General features: G+C 33.8%; 2 protein-coding genes across 2 annotated transcripts; both read left to right on the forward strand.

Annotated features, from left to right (window-relative positions):
- On the forward strand, positions 1-4425 carry LOC132313040 (pentatricopeptide repeat-containing protein At4g02750-like). Its single transcript, XM_059811656.1, has 2 exons — positions 1-2204; positions 4015-4425. Exon 1 carries the CDS (start codon positions 157-159, stop codon positions 1636-1638), a length of 1482 nt encoding a protein of 493 aa, XP_059667639.1. The 5' UTR covers positions 1-156; the 3' UTR covers positions 1639-2204; positions 4015-4425.
- Positions 4426-19627: 15202 nt separating this feature from the next.
- LOC132313041 (cytokinin riboside 5'-monophosphate phosphoribohydrolase LOG1) lies at positions 19628-24093 on the forward strand. The gene is made up of 7 exons (XM_059811657.1): positions 19628-19762; positions 20436-20533; positions 20676-20706; positions 21633-21732; positions 23105-23175; positions 23320-23463; positions 23784-24093. Exons 1-7 carry the CDS (start codon positions 19643-19645, stop codon positions 23874-23876), a joined length of 657 nt encoding a protein of 218 aa, XP_059667640.1. The 5' UTR covers positions 19628-19642; the 3' UTR covers positions 23877-24093.
- The last annotated feature ends 1808 nt before the right edge of the window (positions 24094-25901 follow it).

A 25901-nucleotide genomic window follows, 5' to 3' on the forward strand; every position in this document is an offset into this window, starting at 1 on the left:
TCGTCAAAGGTGTACTACCTTGACTAGTGAAAGATCTCAAAGTTTGATAGGGTTTATGGTAGCCCCCACCAAAAGTTATATATATATATATATATCCAGTCCAACTGTGATATATAGGTCGTGTTCATTACAAATGAGCTTTTCAATACCAAGAAGATGGTTGAAGCATTATACAAGGGCAAACCCCAAATGAAATATATGCAAATAATCACCAAACTCCTCCATAACAGAAACGAAGTTTCTTTAGTGTGTCCCCAACACAGGCATAGTGCATATGCATTGCATAGTAACTGCACAAAGAAGGAAGACGTGGTGACACTGACAAAAATAATGTCAGATTACTCGCTAAGAGGAGAAGTTGATCATGCAAAAAAGATTTTTGAACAAATGGGTCATAGAGATCCTGTTTCTTGGAATGTGATGATCAAATGCTATATTGAAAACAACAGGGTTGGGGATGCAAGGGAACTGTTCGATGAAATGCCCGAGAAGAGTTCTGTTTCTTGGAATTCCATGATCATGGCTTATGCCAAAGAAAGAAAGACACACATTGCATTGAAGCTCTTTGTTGTCATGCCGGATAAAGATGTTGTTAGTTGGACTGCTATTGTTACAGCGCTATCTCAAAACTGGCGAATTAAAGATGCGTGGGGTTTGTTTAAGCAGATGCCTGAGCCTAATTCAGTTTCATGGTCTTCAATCATATCGGGTTTTCAGCAAAATGGATTTCCTGCTGAAACATTGAGTGTTTTCAAAGAAATGTTGGTAGTAGGGATGCACCCAACTTCACATTCATTTACTAGTGCTTTAGCTGCTTCTGCTGATCTAGCAATGCTTTCGGTTAGTGAGCAAGTCTATGCTCAACTCCTTAGAAGAGGATTTGATAGCAACCTTCATATAGGGAATTCAGCCATTTCTATGTTCGTAAAATCAGGCAGTTTTGATAATGCATGGCGCGTTTTTGTAGACTTGCCCAAACGTGACCATGTTACTTGGAATTCTATGATTATGGGTTTTGGGCAGCATGGTTATGGTGTAGAGGCTGTAATAACTTTTCATCAGATGCAAAAAGCTCTGTTTTTGCCTGATCGTATCAGTTTCTTGGGACTTCTACATGGTTGCAGCCATTGTGGTTTGGTCGAAGAAGGGAAGCAATATTTTAACAGTATGAAGATGGATTATGGGATTCACCCTGGACCTGAGCACTATGCCAGCATGGTTGACCTATTTGCACGTGCTGGGTTGCTTAAAGAAGCATATGACAGTATAATGCAAATGCCCAATGAGATCACACTTATCTTTTGGAGAACATTGCTGAATGGATGTAGGGTCTGGGGTGAGTTGGAATTGGGTCTACATGCTGCCGATCGGATTTTAGAGCTAGAGCCTCACAATTCAAGTGCATGCTTGATGATTATTGACATTTATGCATCAACTAAGAGATGGACAGAAGTGGCAGAGATGAGGAAACAAATGAGGGAAAGAGAAGCAAAGGGGGAGATGAGTTGTAGTTGGGTTGAAATAAAGGGGAAGAATCATTTATTTTCTACGAGGGATGAAACTCATCCAGAATCGAACTGTATCTACTCAATCCTTGAATTGTTATCTTCTGATATCGCGGAGTGTGTCAGTCTTTAAAATGCATGAATATCAGAAAGTTTTTTGTAATATTAATAATCACAACATGAAAATAAGAGCCATTTCTTGGTGCAATGGTCTGAAACCCACATAGGTGGAACCAATACTGGGTATGTGGCATACATATGCAAAGATTTCTCTCTTAATGGGTTGTAAGATATCCTCCTGGATGCCAAAGCCATGAAGCCCTTTGATAGGAGTCCTGCCTTGAAAGATTTGGATTTTCTGCAACAAATTAGATCTGGAGACAAACCATCTTGCTGGCACAGTTCAGGATATTCAATTTTGTAATTTTCTGCTTGGGTTAGCTCTTCTTTGGAGGTTTGCTAATGCAAGCATCTTGTACATTTAAATCTAAGATCAAAGTCGCTTATCTTGGACCAATATTACCTCTACAGCAACAAGCAGCAGGGTCAGAAAAGTATAAGCTATTGAAGAACCAAGTTGAACATGCAAACACGGGTTTGGTATTATGTGCTTGAGATTGGATCTTCAATTATATTACAATATGGTGAAAGCTGAAGATGGGATGTGTACCTTGAAACTTCACCATTGACAGTTCTCAGGTAAGAATTAATAACTTCCGAACTCTTTGATTTTTAGCAACGTAGTAACTTCATTCACCAATAAGAGTCTGTGTAGCATCATGTAAAGATGTATAAATCATGTACACAAACTTGAAATACTTCTTGATTAGCATAATAGCATGATGGATGTACAAGCTTTTCAGATAAAATAATCTAATAGTGTAAGTGTGCAAATATAAATAAGTCAGATTCCCAATGTTTCAATGTTGTTGGAGTGCATACTTGTCTAAATGTTGTCTTATGTTGCTCAATCAATTCAGTTGATATGGTTTGTCATTAATGCAGTGAAACATATCATCACCTCGCGAGATTAACATAAGACAGCCTAGTAGTTGAAAAGTGGATAATGATGGCAACTATGTATCTAGAACATAAATCAATAATGATTGTTTGAAGGGTTCCATGAAGGGGAAAAAGACTTGTGAATAAATCTTCACACATCTAAACCAAATAGAATCTTCCTTACAGCTGAATAATGTAGCAGTTTATTCCGTTGAAAAGTTTTTAAAACCTTCACGCTTAAGAAGAGCCCAGTTGAACATACTATACCCTGAAGGAGATTCCTTTTAGAGATCGTGAAAAGTTTGCTGTTAACCTGTTGCTGCTTCTGCTTGATTGGTGACATATGTTCTCACAATCCAGCATAGGACCATCCAATTTAATTTTAACAAACTTATATTACTAACTGGGAAAATTTTCACATTTAACAAAATGGTGCACTGGAAAGTATCAATTTAACAAGCTTTGATGTGCACGTTGGTCAAGGAAAAGTGTGGAATAAATGGAAATAGTAAACGAACTTCTAAGTATATGTATTGTAAAAGGGAAATATGGAAAAAGGTTTTGAAGTTTATATCCATAGATCCTGGTGAATTTCTACCCTGAACGCTAAATTTAATCCACTGCTTATCAGCTATATTATGTTTTTTTTGCAATTAATTAAGTGGTGGCTAATGGTGGGGTTTCATCCAGTGGACATATTGATTAGAATATGGTTGATTTGATACATTTTCTCTGGTTTGCTGAATTTTATGTTTTTTTGCATGGAAGCAATTGTTGAAATAAATAGAATGTTAATCCAAGTAACACCTTTCATGGTCGGGAGGAAGTCTAGAATGCATAACCTTCGGAAAGGAGGAGTCTCTATTTGGAAAACGCAGCTAAAAAAATTCAGTAAGAACCATGTTCAATTGTGTTTTGCAGAGTTGGACATTAGCTCCTCCTCATTTTTTTTTTTTTCCTAGTTGACATTAGCTCCTCCTTGTTGGAGTTCATCGAGGAAGCCTGAAATCGACAGCAACTCCTTTGTGTGAGGAGTTTGAAAAGACTTCGTCTTCATGTTTAGTCATTTTTTCTGTCAGAACACGTGGAGACCTGCACATATTGGGCTTGATGCCCATGGCACATTCCAAAAGATACTTAAATTGGGCAGTTAATCTTGATCAATCCGCACTTTGTATCCACTACTTTATAAAGTAGTTACTATATCAATGCAAACAATCACTGAATTCTATTTAGTTTACATTGGAATCAGATCAAAATTTTATCCATGTAGTAAAGTATACTCGAGAAATGCTTATCTAGATGTGTTTTCCATGACTTTGCTATTGACTACTCCATTAAGGGACTTTTGTATGGCTGTACCTGAGTGCATATCGGTTGAAGTAGTTTCTTTTTTTTGTTCAATCAAAATTTCTTCCCAAACTGTAATACCTTCATGAAAAATATTTCCAATGCCTGACAGTTTATGGGTTACTAACATATATAATGCTATATACTTCCTTCGCAGGACGCTACAATAGAGTCATGAAAATAAGTGGTTGGATACACTGCCACAATGTATGTAGACACTAGAGTCATGCAACTAAGTGGTTGGATACCCATACGCTACAATGTCTGCAGCATGTCCTATCTTTCAAGTTCATGTAAGACAGGTTCTGTGATATACAAGAAGCTTCTCAGTCATTCACATCGATTAACTATTTCTTTTGTGCACCTTTATATTAGTGATTTATAGTTTGAAAAGATATCTGAAGCAAATGAAAACCGGTAAGGGAAAATTATGTAAGTTGGGGAATTTTGCATTATTAATTCAATACACAGTATTTAGAAGTATTTTTGTTCTGATATATAACTACAAACATATACATGCATGTTTATTTGGGATAAACAAGCCTGCAATTGGTACTATTAGTCATACCATGTAAAGGAAGTGTGGAATTGTATATTTGGACCACTGTTAACCATATTTGAAAAATCATCTTAGTGCAAATGATAGTTTGATAGGATAACTTGGTTTTTAGATTTTCTCAGGAGCAGAAAATAAACTGCTAACATATAAGGCCTCGTTAGACATGCACGTACTGCAGCTGGACATGAAAAAATATGATTGTTTAGGAAAGCCAGACTGTTGTTTACCAGCATATAGTTATTCATTTTGTTTTCTTCAAAAAAGAAGAGGATTAAAAGAAAGAAAATTTAAATACTTGAATTAAATGAAGATAGAGTTATGCATGTTAAATGGTTGTTTTATAAGGGTGACTCTGATATTATGTTAAATGCGGGGATCAGGGAGGGTCAGATTATGTAGCCTTACCTCTCTATCCGGAGAGACTATATGTGACCAGGGCCGGCCTTGGCCCAAGGCGGTCGCCTAGGGCCTCAACATTTAGAGGGCCTCAAAAGTTTTAGGCCCATTAGTGATAGGTCCAAAAAAAAAAAAACAAAAAAAAACTCAAGCCCCTTACCATGAGTGAGATAGGCCCAAATAAAAATTAAAAAACTTTGGTCCCTTTCCATGAGTGATAGGCCCAAAATAAAAAAATAAAAAATAAAAACTTAGTCCTTCTATTAATTAAACGAATTCAATGCCCATTCAAAATTAGGGTTCTTAAAAATTTGGTGATTAAATTCGAAATTGAATATTACCCTTTACTACTTTATGCGTATGTTAGTATGTATTTCAGTAATTGAAGGGCCTCACATTTAAGTTCGCCTAGGTCCTCTCAAGATTTTGTCAATCTCAGGACCGGCCCTGTATGTGACCAGATCATAATGGGGCAACCATACTGTTGCATGAAGCCCATCCACTCTAAGGCTTCGTTGTTTCGACAAAAGATATTTTTCTCGGAAAAGATTTTTCTTTTTCAGGTAAAATAAATATTTTTTTTTTATTTTTGTTTTCTCGGTGCTTGGCAAAGGTTTAAATCGAGATTGATGTCAAGTCCATAGGATGGGGCGTGTAAAATGACTTGCCGAAAATTGATAAGTAAGTTTATTTTCTTTAGGTTTTAATAAATTTTTTCTTTGTAACTATTTTACGACAACCAAATACCCGAAAATAAAAATATTTGTATTTTCTAAAAAATATTTTACATCCAAACAAACGGATCCTAAGTGTGGATGACAACCTGAATTGCTACTTAGACATATTCAAAAGGCATGTGTTTCTTTTCCGCCTTTCAAAATAGGTAATGTGAAAATAACAGAATTAGGAACTTTAATTGGTAGAGGAAGTCCGAAAGAAAGGAAAAAAAAAGAAAAAAAAAAAAGAAAGAGTAGCTTTAGTAAAGGACTTTGATATAAAGTCAAGTGTTTAGCATTTCTTTTTGTTTTCTGTGCAATATACATGAATTAAACTAGTATCTTCAAACTATCAAATAATTAATGTCCAAAACTTATGTGAAAGAATTAGTTTTTATCTTTAAAAAAATGAAAAATCACTGGACATGCAGTTTGAACTTTTGACCCAAAGGGTTGTCCAAAACTCTAGCCATTATACTGCTTCATTAGGGAATGATTATAACTTTAGAAGTTGGGCAGTCATACTTATAAGTCTTTACTCTGGCATGAGTTTATGGTGGCATGTTGCATTCAAAAGCTTGATTTATGGGGTGTGTGTTGAATGCGTTCTAGGCTTTTTGAACGTGGTTTGAATTAACCTAAAGACCAAAAATTGTGATCTCAATGATTATATTAGAACTCTTTTAACTTCTTTTATCTTTGACTTAAAAGCCAAATAGAAATGGTATTATATGAACCTACTTAGCCAAAGGTTTTATAATGTTTGAATAGAGTATTAGAGAAACAATGATGCTGTTTTGGGTTAATTTACTCTCTCTCTCTCTCCCCCTCCCTCTCTTTTTAAATCACAAACACTTGGAATTGGTTAAATTAAGCATGTGATGGCTCACAAAAAGAACTGAGACATGTGAACTATGATATTGGGAACATGCTCAAAATGTCTACTAAAACAGAACTAAGGAAATATGCTCTGTGGCTGTTACTTTTCTCTTCATTTCTTTTTTATTAGGTTGAGTGATTGGTTGCGATTAAATATTGCTTGTTTTGAGTAGAAGATCATGTAGTACACACTGGAGAATAAGATAGAAAGACCAGAACTGAGACGTGTGAACTGTGATATTGGAAACATGCACAAAATGTCTACTAAAACAGAACTAAGGAAATATGCTTTGTGGCTGCTACTTTTCTATCCATATCTTTTTTATTAGGTTGAGCGATTGACTGTATTTCTTGTTTTTGAGTAGAAGATCATGTAGTACATACAGGAGAATAAGATCTTTCCATGCAACGGTCGAATAGTAAATAAGAAGGAAAAAAACTGATACTGTAAAAAAAATTTAAATAAGGAAAAAAAAAATCCAATTTATGAATATGATAAGATAAAATAGGTCTTATTCATCTCTGTATGTGAGAAAGAGAGATAGAATAGGTCTTTGAGTCTAATGTAATTTGGAACTTGCAAACATTATAGTAAAAAACCAGAATTACTGAAATTTCTTACATTTAGTTATGAAATGGCTCAAGCACCAGTCTGTCATTTATGTTCTCTCATTTTATTGATCACAATTGCGTTGTTCAAGCATATCCAATATATCAACTTTATTACATAATTGTGTATAAAACTATCATGTTATGTTACTCCTTTTACATTATTGTTTCAAAACAAGTGAATTGTTTATTTTTACACTCTATGTTTCGTAGAAGTATGTTTTAATATCAAGTGATATGAATGTTCGTTTTCTCACGTCCTTGCATTTGGAGGTTTGATAAATCTGATATATGCTTTCTGTTCGCGTATCAGGTCCATGTAAGATGTCGGCAACAAGCTTTATGATTGAAAAGGAGGCACATTGGGTAGAACATATCTCGATACATGTTCATTTCATTTTGGCAGTGCTTTGTTTATGTCTTGAATTATCTTTGAATCTTTTCCCTCCTAGAGAGTTTGCTTTAGTTTCTTCTCTGTGCATGTATAAGTTAACTCACATGGGTTGTCTTCTATTGGCTAATGCTAGTTACTTTAAGGTCCAAAGAGAACAGACCAAAAGTTGGGATCTTGATTGAGAAGGAAAGCTACACTTAAACCAAGGAAATAAACCGATGGAAAAGGTTTTCCTTTGAAAATTAAGCCTGGTTGAGAAGGAAAGTGAGGGGTGGTAGACAAACTGATGAGGGTGAAACATAACATTACTTCTAAAAGGGGAACAAGATCAATAAGGAGAGAACAATTATGGGACCCAAACCCTAGTCAGAAACCTCCATATTTCTTTGTATCACGATCCCTTTTTTAATGGCTTGTTATCTTTATACATATATACATCACAAAATGTATAGGCATGGGACCTTCAGTTCTTGTCACACCAGAAGCCCTTTCGGTGTGAAGCTTTGTTACATAGTCAGCAGAGATTGGCCCACTTTGACCATTTGGCTGACTGACTTTGTTTGGAGTGTTTCTGGAAAGATTTAACAATTCATAGAAGGTGTAAAGCCAAAAACCTGCTCTATACAATATACAGAGAGAGGTTACACACACACACACACTGGGATGCCTGCTTTGCCTGTGGCTAAATGATCTAACGTAGGAATAGAAGAAGTAGAAGATATGTTTAGTTTTGGAATTGGTACTTGCAGTAGCAAAAGTTTTGAATAATTTTTAAGATTTTAATTTTCTTTTTTAAGAGTGTGAGTGAAGCCATTATTATTAGATAAGTCATCTGAGATACAATTGATGTTTTTTTATCTTTTGAATTTTGCATAGTAAATGGAACATACTCGAGACCATAGAACATGCTCAAGACCCCAAAAGGCTTTCTCCCCCTTAATCCATGCCACAAAGCTAGTTCATGATTCCATGTGAAAAATGCCAAAGATATCAATTTGGTGATTACTTCAATTAAAATAATAATGATTCCTTTTTAGTGATGCATTCTGTTTCTGTATATTAAATTGCTTTAAACTGCTCAGGAGTACTTGTTTATTTATTCTTTTGGATTCAGAGATTTATTGTTTCAACCAACTTGTTTCATCATGAAATTAATTGATTGAGTTGTAGATGGGGGCTTATTTTGTTACCCATTTCATAAGTATGTGATTTGTTGATTAAATACGGATGTCAAAAGTCCACCAATCAAGATTACATGTCCTCTTTTTTTTTCTTTTTTTCTTTTTGTTTATAACTTGATATACAAAATAACCATTGCTAGAGAATCTTTATTCTGTCCTATAGGCTATACTGGACCTGCAAAATTTAAATTTCTTGCTAAACATTTACACTGGAAAAAGCTTAATTTTATAAGAAAATTGGGGTCAATTTTTTTTCATCCCATTTTTTTTATAATAAATAAGGGAAGTTGAGTCCATGGCATTTAGGTTGGTAGTCCAAATGGAGAACAAGTGCATGTGCTTTTGTACGAACCTTGTATTGGTCCTCATGACAAAGGGAAAGGGGGCAAAGGTATGGAGAGTCGGCAGCCGTAATCCCGGCGTGTAAAGAGAAAATTTTTTTTGTTTCGAATTCTGTATGTGAAAAAACTATTTTCTTGTTTTGAATCCGCAACTTTCTACATGCGGAGAAGGTTAGATGTAGGCACCCTTATATTCATCCCATAATAGCTTTAGCTTTATTTTTATATACAGTGGTATCTAAATTCTAGTAAAATCTGAATAACATTATAGTTTGATTTTATAACTGTAATAACTGTCAATTGCTAATGTTTCCTATTGGCTTGGTGGGGTCATGGAATCTCATATGTTCGTGCACTTTTCAGTTTTCTTTTCTTTTTCCTTTTTTTTTTTTTTTTTTTTTTTTTTTCAGAAATTGTGATTAGCAATTCATTCATTGACTTTTTGCACTATTGGGATAAAATGAATATTTAAACAAATCTAAAATTTCCAAATTTCATCAATTGTTGTGTTAAATGTTAAAGACAATACATCTGTGCGTGTGTGTTAAATCTTAGGATGAGTTCTAACCAACTGATTTACATGCTGTCTGCTGACGGTAACTTTTAGTATTAGGTTAAATACCAATTTACTGAAAATATCAGACAAACTAAAGTGAATGAAATCATCTTATGAGTTGCAAAAAAAATTCTGATTCCAAGAAAATCGTTCCCTCCAAAAGTGAAGGCTGGTTAGTCAAAACAAACATGCCCATGATTCAATTTTTCATGAGGTTTTGGGTCAAAAAGCACAGCACCCACCCTCAAATTTCACCCCCAACTAATGGTCCAATCCCCTGAATGTAGGCTTTTTTCCATTCAAATTAATTAAGGCATTCTTCAAAACTACCAGTAAACCCTAATGAGTAAAACCTAATTTATTGCTATGATGAATTCTCTGAATTTAAATGATTGGTCATGTGACATCACTGGTTTAGTCCACTTAATATTTAAAATGCATAATAATTTTTTCTTAAAAAATAACTCACTTGAATTTCTCAGTTGGGGTTATTATTAGGTTTTTTTGGGTGACTAGCATTTTTTAATCCCATCATGATGACATGGAACCCATAATGTTAAGTCTGTTATTTGAGCACAAAAGAGGTTTTGTCATCTTCTGCCACAGGCATGAGCATCTCTTGTTTGCGAGATACTCCAAGCACTCCTTGCCAATTGACTTGAAGATACATATGGACCACATCTCTCTCTCTCTCTCTCTCTCTCTCTCTCTCTCTCTATATATATATATATATATATATATATGATGTATATATATGTTAAATCCATGGCATCCATATTGTTCTGTAATTTAAATTACATATTAAAGTTGTAATAAGATAGTGGTAAAAACATCCTTTTCTGGAAACCTAGCTAGGAAGAAAATGTGAGTGACACTTCCTATTAAGGCTAAAGATTAAAAAAATAAAAAAGAAGAAGCCTAGATTGAACCGACCCTATGGATATGGTGGAGGAGACAGAATGTGACCACCATTGTATTCCAAATCTTTCTCCAAAACCTTGTATATATAATCATCAAGTACTAATTGAAATGTGACAACATTTCCACAATGAGAGTATTATGAAGAAACTTTGCAAAGATTGATTTGATCCGAAATGACACAATTAAACTGTTTTTTTAGAAATTGCACCATATACCCTCACTAGATTCTTGGATTTTTAATTTGCACTTTGAATTGGTCAGCGAAACCACTCATTTTGAACAAGTTAGAAACTCGAGTTTCAGTAAAGACACAGTGTGCGCACAAATTTCTTTAACTTTCAAAATAATAATAATTTGCACCAAAAATTAAACATTTGACTTTTAAAATTGAAAATTGAAAAAGTACTACTAAGTTACAGTTCTTAATATATAAACTTTTATTTTAACAAACCCTTATAAATGGTTTACAATCACAATGTAAAGAATTAGAATAAATATTAATATAAATCGATCGATTAATGAAATAGTATAACGATATGTACAATTTGAAAGATAATTGTTAACTGATTATAAGTCGCCTTGTTGGCCGATACGTCCACCATACACAGTTTTACTGTTCGTGCAAACTTGGCAGTAGGGTCACCAGTGGTAAAGCCTAATTCAGATGCTTCCAAAATGGTAGTTATACGAGGTGGCGTGGTGATGAAAGATGTTTTTACTTTGGATTCAAAAGCCTAACTTGTGGGGATAAGACAAGTGGTGTGTTTTGGGGAGGAACAATTTTGAAATTCATATGGTCGGTTTGGTTTTAATTTTTCTATCTTAAGGAAAAACTCTCCCATCTCTTACTAAAAGACAAGTGCTTTTTGACCTTGACTCCATCAAAGTATTGTCTCTAATATGGTCGTGGTTATTATGTGTAAAGTAATTAAGTGTGGTGGTGTCATCCGAATGATAAAATGTCAGGTTTTTAATGCCCCACTCTATAAGTTTAGAGTTCGATTTCCCTCCTCCCTAGCTACTAACCCACTGACCATTGTCAAGAAAAAAAAAGAAAAGGTTTCACACGAACTTTTAAATGAAAGTGCTACATGATATGTCTAGTATTATCTGCCTTTAAAGTCTTTCCGAATGATATAGAGAATATTCTAAAATATTGCGTAGTATGCATATAAGTTATGCACATACCAAACAAATTCCAAAATAAATTTTAGCAATTTTTTTCTTGTTCTTTAGTTTTTGGGCCCTAGCAAGTAACTCAAATGTCAATGCGTCTTCCAGGACTCAGAAGTCTCAAACTTTCACTTTTCTACATGATCATTAGGGTAATTCTTTTAATGGTTATTTTAGCAAAGTATTTTGATAAGTGTAAATAGCAAGTTTAGGAATCTTAAATAAATAGAATTATTTTGTGATTCTATGCATTATGTTTTCAAAAATTAAATTGTAATATAATTATCGATACATCGTGGGTTAGGGTTATATTTGTATGGTTAATGTTATTTTAACAGTTGGATCGTAATATTTTAATTTAATTTGATGAGAATTAAATTCTAATTATTAGTAATTTCAAAACTCTTATTCAACGCTGAATCAGCTCCATCAAGGAACAATTTTCAGACCGAGGTAGAGCATTCTAAGGATCTCCTACAGAAATTCTCGGAAGTATTTAAGGAATTTTCAAAAGTTCTCAAAGGTATTATTAAATTTAATAGTGGATTGATAAATTCCTCTTTTTGATTAATGAGTTATTTTTTTATAGTGTAAAATACAATGGTAAAATATCTTATAATATGGGAGTTGCCGACTCTGAATTAAGAAAAGTAAGCAAATTTGCAGCACCCTAAAAATGTAGCTTTATTTTGGGCGTAGACAGTAGCCCTACATTGTTCCAACTTTATTAGTGCATAAAAGATAAAAAGGGCTCAAAAATATAGGAGAGAAAAGCACAATTTGGGTAAATATGACACATGTCTTTTCACTGCTGGGAAAAAGATTACAAGCAACTTCAACTGCAATTGGTGGAAAAATTAGTGATCATAGCTTATGCATGCACCTTAGCTCCACTGCCATTGTGCCCCGGGGCCATGGGTCATTCATCATCATTGTCATGACTACTTTTTTTATAAAAGCAAATATTTAAGGAAATTAAGCAGCCTCCATTTTTAAACTTGTGAGTAATTCGAAATTTGATTTAAAAGTCTTACAACTAAAAGAGAAAAGGGAAGATGATCAAATAAGGTAGTAATGTAGGAAAGATGTCCAGATTGTGGAGTATTTTTTTGACATCGAGCATCTTCAGTAGTTTGTTAAAATATCATGTCAGGTATGATGTGTAAATTTTTTATCTTCAGCAATTTGTTAAAATACACAAATATGTAAAATTGTTGTGTATTTTACACAAACTTTTTACACAGCCACATTAATATATTTTTTTTCTCCTCCCTCTTTCTTATTTCATTAAAGAATTAACCCTATATTAAGTGCTGGAGCTAAAAATAAGTAATTTAAAATTTATATATAATGAGCATTTTTAGCTCTAACAGGTTGTTTTATATTTTTTGTGTAGAATTATATCTCCCAATAACAACCAATCGGTATTATGCCTGAATCTCACATAATTTTTACAAACCTACTTAATATAAGGTTGATTCGTTAATGAAATGAGAAAAATCGGGGAAAGAGAAAGGAAATATGCTAATGTGACTGTGTAAAAATGTTGTGTAAAATACACAATAATTTTACACATTGATGATATGGCAGCGTATTTTAACAGACTGTTGGAGGAAAAAAAAAAAATACACATCATACGTGATATTTTATACAAAAGAATATTTTAACAGACTGATGAAAATGCTCTAAACATATTCAAATTGTAACTTTTAAGTACCATTTTTAGTATTCTTTTATTGCCTATTAATTCCAACTTGAGATAAGACAAACAAATGAAAATATATATATATATATATATATATATATATTTTTTCTGAGCTCCTTCACCACTCAAGTAAATTTTAACTTTTTTTTTTAATGTGAGTTTGTATATTTATTTATTTATTAATCCAACAAAGAGAGAAGAGGAAAATGGTGGAATGATTCCAACCTAAACTCTTTCGTAACTCAAAAGAGTGCCTCTACTAAATAGTTAAATTTGTATGTAAGACACTATTGTGGCGACCTTGTGGGCGGGTGTGTGTGAGCGTGTGCAGGGGGCACCAGTAGGCTACCACACTGGGCGAGCTACAGGTGCACAATCCCACATCGTCTGGGTGTGGATGGGGTAAGTGCTATATGTAGATTCAACACCCTTCTATGACACAACGCGTTTTAAAGCCGTGATGGCCGTGAACCCATCAGAACTCTGTAATTAAGCGTGCTTAACTTGGAGTAGTATCAGGATGGGTGACCTCCTGGGAAGTCTCTGGTCTAGGTGAGCCAAAAGCGGACAATATTGTGTCTGGCCAGGGTGAGGGTCGTTACAAATGGTATCAGAGCCTGACCCAGCCGGAAGTGTGGCCAACGAGGACGTTGGGCCCCAAAAGGGGGGTGATTGTGGCGACCTTGTGGGCGAGTGTGTGTGAGCGTGTGCAGGGGGCACCAGTAGGCTACCACACTGGGTGAGCTACAGGTGCACAATCCCACATCGTCTGGGTGTGGATGGAGCAAGTGCTATATGTAGATTCAACACCCTTCTATGACACAACGCGTTTTAAAGCCATGATGGCCGTGAACCTATCAGAACTCTGTAGTTAAGTGTGCTTAACTTGGAGTAGTAACAGGATGGGTGACCCCCTGGGAAGTCTCTGGTCTAGGTGAGCCAAAAGCGGACAATATTGTGTCTGGCCAGGGTGAGGGTCGTTACAACTATTTGTAATAGATTTAGAGTCGTTTTGTTTTTGACATTTTGTTTTAACCCGAAACAAAATAAGTGTTTTGTTGTAAAGTGTTTTGAATAGTAATCGAGAGCATGTTTGGTAATGTCTATTTGTTACAAGATTTTTTAAAACAAAAATATGAAAACATATTTGAAAAAAAATGTTGTAAGCCTAAAAAAATATAATAGTTAGTTTTAAATTGTCATTTAAGAGTTTTTTTTTTTTTATACTATTCATCGCTACAGCACCAAACGCTATAGTTTTAAAATATATAAAAACATCAAATTAATGTTTCGATTTTTTACCACTATTAACTAAACGTTTTGATATTGTATAAAATAAAACAATTTTTAGTGAACACATTTGTTTTTATTATTTATTATTATAACACTGGACAAAAATAAAAACATCAAAAACAAAACATTTGGCTAACATGCTCTAGTTTGAAAAACTATTTGTAATGAATTTATTGTCATTTTCGATTCTGTGAAGCTTGTAATGGATTCCCGATGAAACGAAAGTTCCTAGGCGGGTCCTACTAAATCTTGTCCTATAGCAACATCACAGTTTCTCTACATGGGTAACAATATTCACCCAGTCCATTAATAATACGGAGGTTGAATCTAGATTTTATCAGACTAAATTTATTAAAAAAAAAAAAAAAAAATGGGAAGATGCATTGGGAAATGAAGTTAATAAAAGGATAGGTCGGGTGTTAGTAGGACGAAAAGATGATGTACAGATTGCATCTTCTGGTTTTAGCTCAAAACTTAGGTGCAGACAGAGGCATGAGAGTTCAGAAATGGTTAGAATTAATACTTTCATATATCAATATAGAGATAGATATATATAGCTAGCTGGTGCTTACTCATATCATATGATCTTTCTAGCTATTTAAGCAGTACACGCATTGAGTGCTTCTTACACAATATGGTGTTCCATCTTTTTCTTCATTCATTTAATTATTTCTTGGTATTTTGTCACATGCATGCAACATTCTCAATTCTATTTTTGTCATATCATTCTAGCTGGCCGACCATGTTATTAAACAGTCCAATCGTTCAGTCCACTAATACTATGTTTCCAATTCCTTGCAAGAACATTTACATACACTATATATATATATATATATATACACACCCGCCAACATATACATACACACGCTGGCAGAACCAAAAATTTACTTCACCCGCCAAGATATACATACACACACTGGCAGAACCAAAAATTTACTTCAGATGGACAATTATTAACAATAATATAATTAAAAAAAGATAATGCTTGACTATTCACCGGTGAGTAGTTTTACCTTACTTACCCTTTATGTGTTCCAATAACAAAATAACACATTATCTTTAATAACAAAATAATCCACGCCCTCCTCTGTTTTTTCGGATCAACCATTGAAGAGATTTTTTATTATTTTGTTATTAAAGTTGATGTGTTATTTTATTATTGGAACACGTAAGGGGTGAGTAGGGTAAAATTACTCACCGATGAATAGATAAGCATTGTCTTTAAAGAAATTAAACTAAAATAATAAATAACACTAGCTCTTTTGTAGATTACCAAAATAACAAGAATCTCTCATATAGTTTTAAAATTAACACCAAATATGATGTTTTTTATTTTTATTTTTATAAACAAGTGTATCAGTCTCACAATACACATACCATTCAAGTTAGAAGTGCGGTTCGAAAGCGAGACTTCAAGGACTTACCTCCCAAATCTCTGTCAACGCCGTTATGCCCCTGGAGACCAAATATGACGGTTATACAATAAATTTTCTTTATTATGAATTGAATATGATCTATATATACAAGCATATTATAATATTTATACATGCGGAATTAATTCCTATAATTTTGCTAAAGTTTTTCAACAACATTTCCTTTACTTCGATTAAGTGTAATATAAAATTGCATCACTGATATATGATACATGGATGGGATTGTTAGGTTAGGAACTGGTTCTTTATTAATACATATGCATGAATCTTGATCACTGAAGATATATACTATATGTGGACAGATGTACAATGAATGCTTGTACCTAGATTCCAATCTACTTATACATTATAAAGGAATTGCAACAAGAGAAAACGCACAACAAAGTTTGGTGGATGGTGTTTTGAAAAATGAGTTAAAGAAATGTATATTTTTTTTATTTCTCTTTAAAATTTTATCTGTTTTCACAATTATTAAAAAAACTGAGATTGGAATCAAATGAGGCCATATTGTTTTCATTTTTTTATTAATCTTCAAATTTTACAACAGCGAGAGTCTCTGAACTAGTCCTTTTTTCTTTCCTTCATGTTTAGCAATGTTAAATTGTTCAATATTAACCAAGTTCGTGACTTGGATGACAATTAGAGTAGGAAGTGACAAGATATAAATTGTTCAATAAATATCTTAAACATCAGGAAATAAATAAATAAATATCTTAAACAATTTCCTACAATGGTTGACGATGACTTACTCTTTCCACAATTTGTGTCGTTTTTAGGGTACTTGAGTAGTGGGAATATACCAATGTTTAAGCATATTCCAATCTCAATTTAATTATTTAAATCCTTTTAATTTTGTCTTCTTGCCAATCTTTGTTACAGGCATTACTCATCCCATTTTTGTTCCTTAATTTTATTTCACGTTACAAGGCTAGCTAATGCTATACAATTCATAGCAAAGAAAAGACGCTATCTAAGTATATGCATATATATATATATATATATACTTGAGAACATTAGCAAATCAGCACTTACAAACACACAAAAACATGAGATAAACGCGCGTGCGAGCATGCATAAGTACATAAATAATTTATAAGTATGTGCTCAATCCCCCATTAAGAAGTAATTATAAGTTTATAATCTCAAAACTTAGAGAATGGGCCATAAGTGGACAGCAAAGAACATATAAATTAATGGAAGAACAGCCAGAAAGGGCAAGACCTAGGGATTGGGGATGTTTGAACAATATAATACACATTATTTTAAAAGCATGGTTCACTTCCTGCAATCTAGGCAACTAAATTAATCAAAAAATTATGATAAATTATAGTATAAGTTTTACTAATATAATCATCTATATGTGGAAGCCCATAACTATATTTAGAAACTACAAATGGGTTTTAGAATATAATAGGGTAACTCCCTTCCATGTTATGTTTAGTGTCATATCTTCGTGCATCAAGTCCTAAATCTGAAAAAAAAATAAAAATTAACTAACTGAAGTTAAGGTTTTAGATAAAATTATATGACAAAATAAAGTTTATATAGTTGACCAAAATATGAGATAAAGTGTCACGAGGCATCCCAACTTGTGTAAATGTTGTTCGTTTTGTACATTCTTCTCTCAGTATTCATGATTTTATTCAAAATTCTTCTATGCTAGGAATCGACTCAGATACCATCTGTCACAACCTACCTCAATTTCATGTAGATATTGTCTAATTTGCAAACTCTACTTTTGATGCTCACGATTTTGTTCAAAACACTTGGTTGAGGGAATCCACATATATTAATGACAGAAATTTCTACCTCGAGACGATGTGAAACTGTCACATGTCAATAAATTGACATCAACCCAGATGGTATGATATATATCTCATCTCTAAAGGAAAATCGAGTGTTCAACCCTTTTTAGGAGCAATATTATGGATGTGTATGCATATGGTTGAACTTTTAAAAAATATAAATATAAATAAAAATACATAAATAGGATAAGAGTTTGTTTTAGTCTAGTTTTAAAATATAAAAATGTAAAATTCAGGTGGTAATATATATTGTGGAGGAAGAAAATGAGATAGGAGGAGAAAAGGCAATTGAATTAGTAAGGGGATGGGGACAGCATGCTTGGTGAATTAAGAGGTGGGGTGATATGGGGGAAGGGAATGGCGTGTGAAATAAATATAAAATGTTTCCTATGCATACAACAAGTGTGTCGAGTGAAGGAGGGTGGATGAGGGTACATGGTGATAGGGTATTGCCAACATGTTTATTCAATCATCAATGCACAATGCTCTATGGTTCCTTCTGAAATTCTTATCATATATATATACATATATATATATGCCCATCCAATGTGTGTGTGCATATGTATATATATGTTGTATCATTAATTAATGTGTGTGGTGTGTGTTTGTATTACTGTACTCATGCATATAGAAATACCCAACACAATATCCATTTTTAACCTTTTTGATTAATAAAATGTTACCTTCACTTGTAAAGTTCTGAATCATAAAGGGGAAAGTTCATATATGTTAAAGGATTGGTGGAAAGGAAATGGATTCTGTCACCACTGTGTCTTGATGTCAAACTTTTAGTCAATTGAATTGGAAATCAGACATTATATATTTGATTGTGATATCTATGGTTTTATTAGAAATTTAGATTTTGGAATATTGGAGACTTTGTCCATTAAAATGACATTCTTAATTAATGGCATGGTTTATGTCCGTTTTTGGATTAGCCCAATAACTAATAAACAATTAAGATGAGATTTCACCGATTTCATCACATTTACATTGTTTCTGAAAATCTCAATTCAACAATAATAAGAGACAGCGAGGTCAGTAAGAAGAATACAATGAAACAATGTATCCAAAGTTCAGAGTTACAAAGGTGATTAATTTTCAGATTTAAGGGGCATATAACTATATATGATGGAGGAGTGGCTATAGAAAATAGTCTTAACAAAAATAGAGTTGAATGTTTAAATGAAAACAGATTTTAGTAAATAAAGGGGAAGTACTGGGTCACTGGGTAATTTTGAATTTTAAAACTACTATGATTTATGCATGTGTTCCAATTACTTGAAGTAGAATTTGAAATTGATAGTCATTTTCCAAAAAGGAAAATAATGACCCATTTTGTATATATACTTAATTTAATAAGTCAATTATTTCATTACTTGAAATATGTATGCGTAATGTATTTTACAAAATTCCTAGTACAGTATTTTTTTTTAATAATATGAAGTGAATCTCACATACAAATACAAGCTGTGGATTCAAGAGTCTTTAAAATATCACTGTATGTGTGTGTGGTTCACACGTGCTGGTGCGGGTTGGGTCCGTTGGGATATAAGCCCGATACATATACGTGTGTATGGTTCACACGCGTGGTGGTAACGTCTATATATACAAGCATGGTGAGGACACACTAAAGAGTGGTCAAGCAAAGGCATTACTAGTTGATTCATGTATTGTTCAGTGACTCATATTTGTATATATATGATATATATACAGAATTGAGAAGCAGATTTTTCCTCCTTCTAAGCTATTTCTAGTTTATAGTCAACGAAGGAGATATATATATATATATATATATTGATAGATAGACATAGAAAGAGAGACATGGAGGGAGAGAGTGAAATGAAACATTTAATATTCAAGAGGATTTGTGTGTTCTGTGGGAGTAGCCAAGGAAAGAAGAGTAGCTATCAGGATGCTGCTATTGAGCTTGGCAAGGAATTGGTACGTAATGGCCATTTTTTATGTATATGTTTTGTTCTGTTAACAACATGTTTGTTATAATGCGACAGTGTTCTTTTGGGATTTGAGATGGGTTTGTTTTTCTTGAATCAGTACTTGAAATTTACTTAGTCTTCATGTTAATCTGTTTGTAAGTTGTTTCATGAGCTTTTTTTTATTATCTAAAAGTACTTCAATTGATGCCTTGAAATGGCACATTCTTGTTGGTTTCTCTTCTAAATTATCATTCAAAAGTGTTGTTTTTGGTAAGTTATTTAAGCAAATCCTTTCATATTAGCCATGACTTAGTTCAGCAGCTCTGTTATTTAACAGGTCTCTCTCTCTCTCTCACTCTCTCTATACACACACACACACACACACACACACATATATGTAATGTGTGTGTACTGTGTACCTATATCATGTGATTCATGTGAAGCTATATTCAGTGCTTCAAGTTACTTTCCCATATCAAAGATGGAAAGAATATGCTTTTCAGCTTCTGTGCATTTTTTCCATGCTTATCTTACAATCTTAAAGGTTTTTTTTTTTTTTTTTTGGGTTATAGTAATTTCAAATGGGTTCATCGTACCCACCTCAAAATTTCCATTTTTCATCCAAAAAAAAAAATTCTTATATGCACTATTTAGGCTGATTTGACATTTGTCTGTTGAAGGTGTCAAGGAACATTGATCTGGTCTATGGAGGTGGTAGCATAGGCCTAATGGGGTTGGTTTCACAAGCTGTTCACAATGGTGGTCGGCATGTTATTGGGTGAGCTTCCTTCTCCTTTACTATTCCTTCCATTGTATCCTCAAAACTCTCAAATAAATTAGAAAACAAACGAAGTGACTAAGAAATTGTTGGTTTTTCAACTTTACAACTAATTTTTGTCATCTTATTGTCTCTCTTGCAGAGTGATTCCCAAGACGCTCATGCCTCGAGAGGTATGTCTGCTATACACAAAAAAAGTCTTGAACCTTTCCTTGTAAGATTAATTAATTAATAAAAAACCCACTAATCTACTAGTACTATTTTTAATCACTTTTCTAATGCTATGGACAGAGTTTAGTCCTGGTACATCCTTATCTTCCTTCCTTTTCTTTTTCTTTCTTTATTTGATTATATCTAGCTATTACGTTTTATATTAGTACTTCCATTTAACATATAGCTTATGATGTTAATATAACTATAAATATATATATGTATATATGTAAGTATATATATATTGCTTCTTTACTACTGTCTCTCTCCCTCTAAATTCTAATATGTACATATTGTGGGTTGAAATGAGTGTGTGTGTGTGGAGGAGGGGGTTCTCAAAGTTTTGTAATTTTTTCCCCTTTTTTTATTGTGTGTGTGTTTGGTACTTGATAGCCCTTATCCATGGTACCATTTGTAAGCTGGCATCTTACCACTTCTATATAATTTTTAAGTTTCAAATGCTCCCTCTGATATTTTCCTTTTTGGTTTCGTCTTTGTTGGATGGTCAGTTCAGCCATTAGTATATCCCTCTTTGTTCTTTTTCTTCTTGGCTTTTTGCTAACTTGTTTATTCTTTTTGTATTTATATCCCTCTGGTATTATATGAACCATTGGCTCTGGAGTTAGCTGATTTAAAGAATTCGGATTAGGACAACCTTTCCAGCAAGCCTATCTAGTTTTAAGTCCACCATTTACTGCAAGCTTCATCATTGCTGCACTGCACAAGTGCAGAACACTCCCAAAAAAACTAAAAATAAAAATAAAAATCTAAACTCTCTCTATATATACAACACATATACACACATAAAATATATATATAGATATATATATATATCCGGATTTTAACTTTATAATATTTTTTCTACTTGGGTTTTGGTACCCTTTTGCAGTTAACTGGTGAAACAGTAGGGGAAGTGAAGGCTGTTGCAGATATGCATCAAAGGAAAGCAGAGATGGCTAAGCATTCTGATGCTTTTATTGCCTTACCAGGTTAGTGTAAATTTTTTTATTTTGGACAAAAATTCTGAGCAAATCAACTAAAGACAAGGACTTCAGGGCTATTAGTTTTCTATTTCTAGCTTGAGAGATTGACCATGATGTATAAACCTCGTGTTTTGGTTCTTTTCAGAGTTGAAAATAGGTCAGCTTGTAATGATGAATTTCCTTGCTTGATCTTTAGTTGCTAGTCAAAAGGAAGTAAGAAGTGTCAGTCCCTTTAGTCAAATTACTAAAAACCCATTCCTTTGTTAAGATCAAAATTTTAATTGCAAACAAATGTGTGCAAAAAGGAAAAGCAAAATGACAAAAAATGATTAGTTTTGTGCCTATCCCACTGCCTTGTATTACCATCACCTTTTGTGTCAATCTTTATACCCAATAGGCTTGTCAGCCTGAGTTTTTACAACTGCACCAAGCAATGCCCTCTTGTTGATTATTTTAATTTGGGTTCATTAAATCAATTGATATATATATATATATATGATTCTTTTGAGGGGGCAAAGTGCAATGATTTTCCTTTTATAATTTGCTGTTGTGTTTTTGAATTTGATACATGTATGGTATATGGTATTGGTAATATTGCCAAAGCAGCTGTGTGAAGCCTAAATCATCACAAGATTCAGAACCCTCTGGACTCTCCCAGAAAACCCTAAACCCTTGATGAGAGGGCAGCTTTTCAAACCCTAGTTATTGACCAGTCAACATCTTACACTGAAAATTAGAGCTTTTGGTCCTGAATGACCTACTACTGTGTTTTATAAGTATGTGTTTTCCTTTTTCCTTTGTTGTAGTAATAGCCTCTGATGCTGCTAACTTGACCAAATTTTCTTCCCGAATTAAGGGGACAATGATTTACCAAAAAAGGTAAAAAATTGAAAAGGAGATGAGAGTAACCTTTTACCAAATTAGTTTTGGGCAACAAGCTCCCGCACCTAACAGGAAGTCATGTTCACACCTTATACTTTTGATCTCCCCTTTTTCACTTTAGTCTCATCCTCGTGGGTTTTTATCTTTTTTCCCATTTGTCCTTTATTGGTGGGTTTTACTCTTGTGCTAACACGCTCAGAAAGATGGGAAGAACATGTAGGGGCAAACTTGTCTGTGAGGAGAAAAAATATACTACTATAAGAGAGACCAATGAATATCATGTTTTGGGAAATGGAAAATGGGTGAGGTTAGCTGGTCATTAACATTCATTTTGAATGGCTTTTGAGGCCATGATAACCATCAAATGGAAGGTACTAAGCTTAATAAGTCTTAACCAATTTAAATTCTACCCTGAAGTTCCTACTTATTTCAAATGGGTGATTTATTAATAATCTTGAAATTAAGGAACTATGTTATGTGATGATGTTACATGCAGGTGGTTATGGGACTCTTGAAGAGCTACTTGAAGTGATAACATGGGCTCAACTTGGCATTCACGATAAACCTGTAATTCTTACATCTGCTTTATGAGATTCTGTTGGATTGTTGCTGATCAACCCTGCTAAAATTGCCTTTGAGAATCTGCTTTAATTAACCGCGTAAACTCTAATTCAATGCTAATAAATATATCTCATTTTACTGTTTTTGCAGGTCGGGTTGCTGAATGTAGATGGATACTACAATTCACTGCTATCATTTATCGACAAAGCTGTGGAAGAGGGCTTTGTTAGTCCAAGTGCACGTCATATCATTCTCTCTGCACCAACTGCAAAAGAGTTGGTGAAAAAATTGGAGGTAACATAAAAACTCAACATCACAGTTGCCTTTTTCAGTTAGATTTTTTCATCTCCTCTGAACTACTTTTCTAAGAAAATAATTGCTGCAGACAGTTTCTGAAATAGTTTAGTGCCTGTCCTGCTCTTAAAATGAAAAGAAAAGATTGCTTATTCTGTTTGTTCCATACCACAAAAATTCAGAAAGTAAAAAATTCCATTTGTTTCATGGTATGTCAATGGACATTTGACACCGGAAAACATGATTTCCTCTCACATTTGAAAAGATTCATATAGATAATACAGTGGATTAATCCCATTGTCATATACTTGTTATCACAGGAGTATGTTCCTCGCCATGAACGAGTTGCTTCAAAGGTGAGCTGGGAGATGGAGCAACTTGGCTACCCTCAACAATATGATAATTCTAGGTGACATGGTGGTTTGACACAGAAAAGAAGCTAACTTGGAAAATTTGATGCTGTCAATCTGAGGGGAATTCTTTTTGTAAATTACTTGCTGTAATTGACTTAAATATGCTAAGCTTCACTATTCCCGTCAATTGGAAGTTTGGTTTTCTTTTTTAAGTTGTAAGTGCTAGATGCATATGATATTCTCCTTCTAATGGTAACTTGTCCAAGTTTTTTTGCTTTGTCCTGTATTTCTTCTTCTTATTGCCATGAAAACATATTTATGTGTATGTATACATATGTATTTAAAAATAAATAAATAAATAACTGTACCATAGCTCCCCATGCAAATGTGACATAAATTCCTAGTTGAAGATCACGGGGAATATACACATGAACTTTCATGATTCTATCAACTCCTCTGGCAACCAGAAGCTTTATTCTTAGATTCCTGAATAAGGGATGTGGCCTTGTGATTCTATTGTTGATAGATCCTATTGATAGGCCTGCAAAAATGCTATGTGTGTGTGTGTGTGTGTGTATCTATATATATAATGCAATCCTAGTGTAAAAGTGACAGAAAACATGCATTAGCAACCATTTGACATCCTTGCATTAGTAAAGTGGAGACACCTTAGCCATCAGATGATTGCAAAAACAAAATAGTATATTATACCTGACAACAGAATATATATTGAACTTTTCTGAATCCATATCTGAATCATTGAATGTACATTGATGCACAGATGAAGATCAGAACCAACTTAGAAAAAGCAGCCAAGTGTCTTTAATTGAAAGATGAAAGAGAGGCCAACTTTGAAACAGTTCTCAAGTATGTGTTTGCCGTTAAGGTTTGAGCTAGGCCAATTGTGGAACAGACATGTCCAAGACAGTTCTCAAGTACCTGTTTGCTGTTAAGATTTGAGAGCTACAGACAACGGACAGAATTGGTCTAACCAACAACCGGTAACTGAAGGGGGCCAACGAGTTGATTGGAAGAGAAGAGAAGGGGCCTCTTGGTGCTCATTTAGAGCGAGAAGGGTGGCTCCACTCTCATGGACAAATGGGACACTGACATGTTTGTGGAGGGTCCACACGTTATGGAATCAATGGGGAGGAAAAAGTACGAAAGGATCATGTGTCATGGATATGTTAGGACAATATGATAGCTAACTATGGCCCCAGTTTCATTTTGCGTATGCAGGTTGTTCATGGCAGTAATGTGAAATGCTGACCTGAAGAAATAAAAAGCAATTGGAGGATGCGGGGTCGAATTTGATGAGGTTTTGGTTCGGATATGAAGGAGAAAAACATACACAATCAAATATGTTCTTTGATATGATGTGAAACACGGGAGGTTGTGAAAAACAGAACCAAATTGGCAAAACCTTGTATTTTTGCTTTGAAAATGCAATGGAGGAACAAAGTATTCAAATGAAATAGATATGTATATTCATATATAATACACACATCCATCTGTATACAAGATTGCCTTCGCTAAACAGTCTGAGAAAAAATTATTAAGAAATCTCATAGGTTTCAGATAAAGAAGATATCAACATAGCTAAATGATCTCATCCATGACATGCATTCAAAATATATAAAAGAGATCATTTCTTGTGAATTCTAAGATTAATGTGAAGAAATGCTACAAATAACAAAATGGGGGTCACTCATAAGTTTCGAGTCCTTTTCAATCGACAGTAGAATGTTACCCTAGTTATACCTCTTAACAAATCCGCTAGGTTTTCATGTCTATTTTCAACTGTTTTGACCCAACCCAAGGTTGCAGTGACATTGGGTTGAATAAGCGATTTCAAGATTGAAAAGAATCTGTATATTGCCGTACTTTGAATGGTTTACAATGCTTTAGTTAAATAGGAAATACAAGGGGCTAACAAAAGGAAACTACAGGCTATAATTACATGCTGTACACTAACAAACAGGCTGTACACTAACAAAAATTCCTAATTTTAGTCATTGACTATCTATATTTACACACCTATCATATCCCCAAAAATCTGGTTTTATTAAAACCGAATATCTCTTT

Source organism: Cornus florida, unplaced genomic scaffold (assembly GCF_030987335.1).
Source record: "Cornus florida cultivar Cherokee Brave unplaced genomic scaffold, ASM3098733v1 CherokeeBrave_3.0.0_Hap2_Chr06, whole genome shotgun sequence".
In the NCBI taxonomy this organism is placed as follows: Eukaryota; Viridiplantae; Streptophyta; class Magnoliopsida; order Cornales; family Cornaceae; genus Cornus; species Cornus florida.

What these genes read in the sequence shown, in the direction of transcription:
- LOC132313041 (XM_059811657.1), top strand. Translation starts at nt 19,643, where the DNA reads ATGGAGGGAGAGAGTGAAATGAAACATTTAATATTCAAGAGGATTTGT. An exon ending in TTGAGCTTGGCAAGGAATTG is followed by an intron (nt 19,763 to 20,435) that starts GTACGTAATGGC and finishes TGTCTGTTGAAG; the next exon opens with GTGTCAAGGAACATTGATCT. An exon ending in AGACGCTCATGCCTCGAGAG is followed by an intron (nt 20,707 to 21,632) that starts GTATGTCTGCTA and finishes ACCCTTTTGCAG; the next exon opens with TTAACTGGTGAAACAGTAGG.
- LOC132313040 (XM_059811656.1), top strand. Translation starts at nt 157, where the DNA reads ATGGTTGAAGCATTATACAAGGGCAAACCCCAAATGAAATATATGCAA.